The sequence below is a fragment of the Spinacia oleracea genome, chromosome 2 (assembly GCF_020520425.1).
Source record: "Spinacia oleracea cultivar Varoflay chromosome 2, BTI_SOV_V1, whole genome shotgun sequence".
Taxonomy (NCBI): Eukaryota; Viridiplantae; Streptophyta; class Magnoliopsida; order Caryophyllales; family Amaranthaceae; genus Spinacia; species Spinacia oleracea.
Genome location: NC_079488.1, coordinates 60,949,842 through 60,959,488, shown reverse-complemented (window position 1 = coordinate 60,959,488; position 9,647 = coordinate 60,949,842). Strand labels below are relative to the sequence as shown.

The 9,647-nt window shown below is 31.9% G+C and overlaps 1 protein-coding gene across 1 annotated transcript; it reads left to right on the top strand.

The window, feature by feature from the left end:
* The first annotated feature begins 204 nt into the window (after positions 1-204).
* LOC110787116 (peroxidase 21) lies at positions 205-5,549 on the top strand. The gene is made up of 5 exons (XM_021991685.2): positions 205-327; positions 412-560; positions 687-881; positions 4,111-4,276; positions 5,020-5,549. Exons 1-5 carry the CDS (start codon positions 261-263, stop codon positions 5,424-5,426), a joined length of 984 nt encoding a protein of 327 aa, XP_021847377.1. The 5' UTR covers positions 205-260; the 3' UTR covers positions 5,427-5,549.
* Positions 5,550-9,647: the final 4,098 nt, after the last annotated feature.

The following is a 9,647-nucleotide window of genomic DNA, read 5'->3' as shown; positions in this document are numbered from 1 at the left end:
GTAATGAGAATTATCATCCACACTTGAGGTCTGGTGTTTGAACCGCATTGTATTGATTTTTGGTTGTACATTACATAATACTTTGTGAGTGGATGATGTGGCATGAGGAGAGTACTACGTGACACATATACATTTTCCACAACGCCTTTTAATATATTAGTATAGATATATATAAAATTTATGTCTTTTTTTGTTTTGACATAAGCAACTTTTGCCTATTTAAACACTTCCCGTAATCCAAAATAAGTACTACTTTAAACATGTCTTTCTACACATTCTACTACTGCTTTTTTCTCTTGTTGCTACTACAACATCAATTCTATCATGGTAACTTTCTCTTTCCTTATGTTGTTGAAAACATTGACAAAAGTTCCATATAATTAAATGTGCATGAATTATAATAATGATCAGGAACAAGTGAGTTAGAAGTGAAGTATTACTCAGCAACATGCCCAAACGCTGAAGCTATAATAAAGGAAGAAGTGACAAAACTATATCATGAGCATGGAAATACAGCCGTTTCATGGATTAGAAACCTGTTCCATGATTGCATGGTTAAGGTTTGTAATAATCTACATGCAGTTTCAATTACTTTGCTTCTATATTATATATATATATATATATATATATGGATCTAGTTAGTATTATTTAATAGTATTAACCAAATTGTTACATGATATATATAGTCATGCGATGCATCAATATTATTGGACGAGGATCCAGCCGCCGGTGTAGAGTCTGAAAAATCATCCACCAGGAATTTTGGGATGAGAAACTTCAAGTATATAAACACAATTAAGGAAGCTCTTGAGAATGAATGTCCAACAACAGTTTCTTGTGCCGATATTGTGGCTCTATCTGCTCGAGATGCTGTTCAACTGGTATGTCTAATTCCATTAATCTAATCTAATCTATCTAATATATATATATATATATATATATATATATATATATATATATATATATATATATATATATATATATATATATATATATTATATATATATATATATATATAAAGGAGGCATATTTGCTGAATTATTAGAGCGCCACCTCGGATTACTAATGGTTTCGACCAATGAAAAATAAGATTTTCAATTTGTTTTTGAATTAAAAAAATCGGATGCCACGTAGATAATTACTATTGATTTCGACCAAATAAGATTTCTAATTTAGAGTTATAGACTCATGTGGAAACCGATATTTATAACATATATATTTACAAAAAGATAAATATAAAATATATATTAACAAATATTTAGATGTATTATACAAATATTAGTGTACCTCAGTCTCACATTCACTCCATTTTATTCTTCATATGGCATTTCAAACGGAGGAAACTCAAAAGAATAAATTTTTCTTTCGTACATAGATTTTTAAATAATATGAAATACAAAATTTTGAAAATTCTAATCAAATAATGATTCCAAGTTATATTAATGCAATATAACTCTTCAAGATAGATATTGAAAGTTCTAATCATATTCAAATTTATAATTGATTAAGTCCTATAAATTGATCGCATTGTTCAATTCATAAGCCATGCACAATCACATCTTTCACTTATAATTTTGGTTATCAATGGCTACTTATTTGATCCATGATTTAAGTTCCGCTAGAAACGATTGGAAAATAAAAGTTCGTGTTTCGCGCATATCTAATATATATAAAGGACACATATTTGCTGAAATAGTAGAGCACCACATAGGAATTTATACGATTTCGGCCAATGAAAGAAAAGATTTGTGATTTATTTTAGCTTAAAAAAAATTATCGAGCCACATAGATAAATAATGAAGGTGTCATGTAGAATGGTAGATATCTTAAATAAAATAAAATAAAATTCAATTTAAAATCAAACATTAATCAAATATTAGAGCGCCACGTAGGAAATATAATGGTTTCCGCCAATGAAAAATAGGATTTCAAAATTAATTTTGAATTAAAAAAGTCGAGTGTCACATAGATAAATAATTAAGTGTCACGTAAAATTTTTTATTAATTAATTATTCATATTACGTATATACAATTTCATCAAAAAACAAACACTCTCATAATTAAAAAAAAAATCTAAAATGAAATTCAATGAAAAATAAAAAAAACTAATATAATAGGAGTTTTATTTAAACATAACAATTTAATAGAATCCGTGCATCGCACGGGCTAAAATCTAGTATACATATATAAAGGAGGCATATTTGCTGAAAGATTAGAGCGCCACCTAGGATTACTAATGATTTCGGCCAATGAAAAATAAGATTTCTAATTTCTTTTTGAATTAAAAAAATCAAGTGCCACGTAGATAATTAGTTAGGTGCCATGTAGATATTTTAATTAATTAATTATTAATATATACAACTCCATCGAAAATCAAACACTATAATAATTAAAAAATAATCGATTGCCACGTGGATAATTAATTAGATGCCACGTAGATATTTTAATTAATTAATTAATTACTAATATATACAACTCCATCTAAAATCAAACACTCTAATAATTAAAAAATAAATCTAAAATAAAATTCATCCAAAATCAAACAATAATCTAAAAAATTTAAAATCAAACATTAATCCAATATTAGAGCGCCATGTAGAAAAATATAATGGTTTTGGCCAATGAAAAATAAGATTTCAAAATTAATTTTGAATTAAAAAAGTCGAGTGCCACGTATAGAAATGATTAAGTGTCACGTAGATATTTTTTATTAATTAATTATTAATATTACGCATATACAATTTCATCAAAAAACAAACACTCTCATGATAAAATAAAAATCTAAAATAAAATTCAATGCAAAATAAAAAAAACTAATATAATCTAATATATAAAAGTGGTTTGTACATAGGATTTTTTATTTAAACATAACAATTTAATAGAATCCGTGCATCGCACGGGCTAAAATCTAGTTAATGATTATTTAAGAATATTCAATAGGGTGTTTGGATAATGATTTTTCACTTTGTTTTATCCAATAATAGGATTCAAAAATTTACAGATAATTTAAGCAAAGCTATTTTTTAAAACCAAAAATATTAAAATTATTTAATTAAAGTTAGTGGCCAAAATTATTTTTGGGCCTTTAACCCGAGAGTAAGTCGGACCCATTTAATAGGCGGGTATGGACAAGAAGTCGAGCTCTTAAAAGGTTATGGTTTTTCATTTTAGGTTCATTGGATAAAGAAAAAAGTAAGTTTGAGTCCGACCCATTATCCGCCTAAGCCTGCATATGTTTATTTAAGGGCATGCTTGGATTGGAGGTAAATATTAGGGGTAATAAAATTCAAATCATTTTAACAACAGAAAAATTGAGGTGAATTGAGGTGGTTCTAAAGAGGGTGGCGTGGTGGTGTTATGATAAGAAGTGGCACCAAGGTTGTGAGGGTAAGGGAGGAAGAGGGAAGCTATTACCCACAATGAGTGTACCTTAGGAGGATGGTGGGTAACAATTAGTCAATTACCCCCATGATGGGAGTAACTATTCTCTGCTTCTTTTTTTTGTTTTTTTTTTTACGAATACTAATTTATTCACTTTATCTCCTTATCATTTCGTTCAATCAGTTGAATATATTTTTTTTAGTTGGACTTTTATTATCCCTTATTACATTACCCCCAATTCAAGCATGCATATCCCAAAAGATAATACTCGTATTTAGTAAAAACAAGTTTAATCAGTAAACGTCTAGTATTTTCATACAAGAATTGTAGGAACAAATTGATAGATTATGTAAATGTTATGAAATAAATCAACCCAAGTAATGAGAATTCTCACGGATTCACAAATGACTAATATTGGAGTAAAAAAGTTATCGGGTAGGAAAAAGGGCCCATCCACGCCCAAGGCCGGCCTGCGGACAAGGTGATTTTCTAGTTGTTTTGAAGCAAAAACACATATGGAGACGACACTTGAACAATAACAACATTAATAAATCGGTAAAAGTAAGTTGTAATCATTAAAAATGAGTTTTATAAAATAATTTAAGTTAGAGTAAAATCAAGTGAACTTAATTAAGCGTAAATGTCTAAGATATCTAAAGTGGTTATTTTAAAAGTGTTAGATAGTGTGAAAATCCTTGTATTAATTTTGATGTATATACGTAATGATAGTTAGGAGGGCCAGAAATAGAAATGAGGACAGGACGAAAGGATAGCCGGGAGAGTTACGCAGCAGTGGTTGAAGAATTCGTTCCTAATCACAATGATTCAATCTCCCTCGTTTTATCCCGTTTTCAAGCAATTGGCGTCGACGTCGAAGGCACCGTTGCTCTTTTAGGTATACTATAATGACCACTTCTCTGTATAGATTAGAGATTTCAATTTTAGCTAGCTACCTAGCTTATTGAGTACCTATATACTTCCTCTGTTTATTTTTATTCACAACGTTTATCACTTCACGCATGCCAATGCACAATTTTGATCATTATTATCTTTAATTCTCTTTAAGTAAACATTAACAAAAGTTAATATTTTTAAACGAAAATGATAAAGGTCGCAATGTGTGACCTTTAAGCCGTGTCACAATGATGACATGACATGCTTATTTGTCATGCTTTAAATTGGAAACTAAAGTATTTAACTTATACTTCATATTATACATATTTAAAAAAAAAGGTAGGAAAATCTTAATATTCTAATTTGTTTCCTTCTTTAAACCGACTAACTTATTTACATATTTTCATAAGAAAAATATTGCACTGATAGTAAACATATTCTGATGACGCATAACCTACATGACGTTTATATGTACCAATTAAACTACGACACGTAAGATTGCGACAACTAAATGTTGTCCCAACTTGCGACCTTTATCATCACCCATTTTAAAAATACACATTAATACAAATATAACAAGGTTTCACATGACTATGTTAATAGTAGACAAAATAGAATATGTGAATAGTGCAAAAATCACAAACGTTGTTGCGAGTATTAAAAATCGGAGGAAGTATATATATAGTATAGATTGTTTGAAACAATGATCATATATAATAATATTAATTTGTTGCTGTGAATCAGGAGCTCATTCTGTTGGAAGAGTTCATTGTGTAAACATCGTAAATCGACTCTACCCATCTGTGGATCCAACTCTAGACCCGGATTATGCTGAGTATCTGAAGAGAAGATGTCCAACACCAGACCCGGATCCAAAAGCAGTGGAATATGCAAGGAATGACTTAGAAACACCAATGGTGTTAGACAATATGTTCTACAAGCACTTGTTGAACCACCAGGGGCTACTACTTGTTGACCAACAACTTGCCTCGGACCCGTCTACTTTACCATATGTTGAAAACATGGCAGCTGATAATACATATTTTCATCACCAGTTTGCTAGAGCTATGATTATAATGTCTGAAAACAATCCTCTTATGGGAGAACTAGGCGAGATTCGTAAGGATTGCGGCCGTTTGAATGATCACTAGGTTACTGTTATTTTATTAACTACTAGTACTAAGTATATACTGTATGAAGGTACAGAAGCATGAAACATTGAAACACTTTTACAAGTTTAAATTAAATGAGGACTTACATGCTTAATTTCACTATCTAGAGTCTTCGGAATATACTAAGGGTGTGGTCTCTTCAATATATAGGACACTATTGGTGCGTTCTATTCAAATTATTTGATCTGAACTTATTGGAACTGATCAAACCTTATTCGACTTATAGAAACTTATTAATAATAATAATAGGTTTTGCTATAGCCAGAGAAGTGGGGGCCCAGATTTATATCGGCTTCCCACCAAGGGCGGACCTATATAGACCCCGAGTGGTCCAAAGGGACCCACATTATTTTTGGAAAAAAACTGTAAAATTGATATTGGGTAATTAATTGCACTTGAAATATTTAAGTTATGTGTGATTAACTTACATTAATGTCAACTAGTCTTATATGCACGCGATACGTGCGGGAGTATACATGTAAAAATTAAAATCGTATTATTACAACTAATCATCACAAACAATACGCAAGAAAAAAACTATTCACAAAATTCATCTAAAAAAAATTAGACATCATTGAAAGTATTCGAAGAAATTTATTTCTTATTTAAAAACGTATTATGTACGCACATATGGCTTATGAGTCATGACTAATCTCTATAATAGGCTAAGACCCTATTATGTTGGAAGTTTGGAACGAAATAATCTAAACTAAACTAATTCAAGTATAGTTAATTGAATTGAAATGAACAGTACATATCACAAATTAAACTGAACTTTCCAAAAAAAACATAATAATCAATTTTATCCTCTTCCTTGAAAGAGTTGGGCTTTTTTGAAAGCAGCAATGCAGACTTGTAGGCTTGAATGTCCAATATCCACAAACACAATGTTAATTGGGTCATTTTCAGGAAGATATGTCTTGTAGATTCCCTAAGCCAATGCATTATCCGTGGTTTAATGAATCAATCTCAAAGGATGCAATCCAGCAATTGTAGTTGCATCTATGATAGCTCTTTTGCAGATCAGTGAAGTTGGGATTCCAATGCAGCAATCAACAACTGTTGCATTCAAATTTTTTCTGCTATTTGGTTTCTCCCAGGCACCTTGATCAAGGAAATTCCATCAGGACCTCAATTACCTTGAATGGCATGGATTTGAGACTCCTTTGCAGCTCATGATCAGAAAAATGCCGACTTATTAATCTTTTAATCTGGGAAATAGTGGTTTTGGGGCTCATCATTGCTGATGTAGCTCCAGCTGTCCCAATAAACCGCTGCTTGTCACCAAAGCAAACAATTGATGGCGTTTCCCGCTTTGATTGATCATTAAGAACAACATCAATTCCTCTTTGCCAAAATCAAACCCAACCACAATCATCTTTAAAGCAACACGCGGTCAACCTGAAAAGAACAAAATGCATAGGTGTCAGGTCTTTCGTATAATTCACTAATCCACACTAAACTATAACATGACGGGAATAAATCCACACTAAAACTATAACATGATGGGAATAAATGCAGTTTCCTAGAATCAAATGTCAACGCACATAATACATGCAGATCATTTAAAAAAAATAACACAGCTTGTTACTTCTTAAAAATATAAAGCATCGCGTGCTGGGTTATATTGTGTGCTGGTTTATAATTGTGTGCTAGACCTATTCCTTCAACACCAGCAACATTACAATTTCTATCTTATAAAAGCATATGCATAGCTATTTGTCCTACTAATGAAATTTATAAGTTTTATCTCTATCTTATAAAAGCATATGAAGCTAAGTTTTATCCTCTTCCTTGAATGTTTTTGGAAGAGTGCAATAGCTTATGTAATAGAAATAACTAAGTTGTTTGCTTGAAAAACATGGAACTAATGTCCATAACAACCTTAACCCCAAAGTAGAGGAAGGAACTTCCCAGACTGCCACCTTTGATGTCATCTGTTTTATCAAAAAGTAAAAGATATAGACTGTTGGACCATTCCATTCATTACCTTCATCTCAACTTCTCCCCTACTTGGTAGCTCTAAACCACAAAGCCAATATCCAGTTTAAGAAAAGGACTACTACTCCTCTTTCGCCTATTTCTCTAACCCCCAATTTTTGCAAGAGACAATCTGTCCAATGTCCATCACCTAGCCAATATAAATAAGTGCAATATACTACAATAGTCATGTTAGACGTTTATGCTTGGTAAAGTACCTATGAAAGTGGCATTATCAAATTTCAAATAGAAACAAAGACAGAAATAATAACAATGCTTGTATGCCTCCAACTCCACGTGCCGCGGCCCTAGGATCATCTAGGCCACGCTGAATCACCCAACAAACTCTATATACACTAAATTAGATAACATATTGAACCAAAATTCTACCAGCAACAACTACATAGGTGAGACTCACATTTAGTTTAAATGCATAAATCAAAAACCATTTAAGGAAATACATATAACAGATTACTTTTCGTCATCTCATTAGACTGTGGTGATATCACAAATTGTTCTCGAGAACTAATGAGAACAATAATTTTAAAGCTAGGTTAGCCATCTGTTAAAGCTAGAAAAATCTGGTGATATCACAGAAAATGAGTGTGAGTCTGACAACTAATCTATTTTTCTCATTAGTTTACACATTTTCTAACTATTGTGTATTCGCAATATAAACTATTAGATTACATTGACCGTTCATTTAAGGAAATACATCCAAATTTGGAGTTCCATCTCATAATTAACTAATTGAGCAAAAATCAAAAGCCATGATTACCCAACATGCCTAAACAAAAACCAGTAGCTTAGTAGCACTACAACAACCCGTGTTCAGCATAATTAACCATCAAACAAAGCTGCAAAAAACGTGTAAACTTTTTCAAAAGATAAAAGCTCCAGAAGCATGACGGAAAGCTTCATCCAACTGCTAGTTCACAAACATAAGGATTCAATAGACCAAATTGTAACAGAGTAAGAGCTCTTAACATTCAGAAATCATAACTCTAGCCTAGACCCTAACATTAGCTAGGAGGGATCCTAAGTGTGAGGTCCAAGGATAATCTGATATTAGAATTGAAGGAGAATAAGACCCTCGGAGAGAAATTCCAAAATCTCTATTACATAAAGAAAAAAGAGAGAGTACTGAATTAAATTCAAAATTCATACCTTGTACTCGTAAGTATCATCAACGTAATTCTTAGAGTACTGGATCTGACCCTCTAACTCCACCGCAATTGGGAATTTAAGTCTGCAATACACAAAATCCCATTCATTTTACAAATTGCTATATATCCTAATTTCATATTGATCAGCTAAAAAATCATAAACTCAAAGTAATTGGGTTTTTTTTTAAGAGATACCCATATGAGAAAATGAATCAAATTGACCGAATACATGAAGAATTAGAAATAAGAATATAATTTTTTTTTCATTTGATTGACAAAAGATTGTATTTTTCAATCAAATTAGCAATTAAAAAAACGGTAAGAGGATATTCATAGTTTCATACCTGATGAAGAAGTCATTGCCTATGTAAAAACTTCACCCAATAAAAAAATTCCAACTACATAACACGAAATTGACATAAGTAAAGCAAAATTGAAACCCTAATTAAAACCCTAATTAATCGAAAATAAGAAATTGGGAAACTCAACTGGTTAGATGATGATGAGGGTTTCGTTTTTGAAGAGATTCAACTTGAAAAGGGTCGATAGATGCCGCCTCCTTCTCCATCTCCACCAATTGATGATTAGAAAACCTCAATAACACAAAGATCAAACCGAATCTTTTAGTGTGGAGGTTTTTCTTTTTTTCGAGAACTTTGAAGTTACTGGGGTGATAGAGTTGCTTCGTTTGCTCCTTTTCTTTTTCCTTTTCTCTCCTCCCTCTTCCATCGCCTCTTCTGGCAGTAGCAGCGAAACCTCGAGGACGGCGGTTGATTTGCGGTTGCGGTTGTGGCGGAGAATGAGATGTATTGGTGGGAATTTGAGTGGACGAAATTGTTAACGTTAGGGTTTGGGATTTGAAAGGGAAACCCAAATGTAGCGGTGGAGGGAGTAGCGAGTGAACGACGAAGGGCTTGAGAGTGAAAGATAAAAGGGTGTTTTAGTCTTTTCAAGGGGACACGAAAAGTGTTATTACCGAAATGCCCTCAGCTGTTCCTTTATATAATAGAGATGAAATATACTTGTAGCATAATTGGTTTCTTGAATACTATGC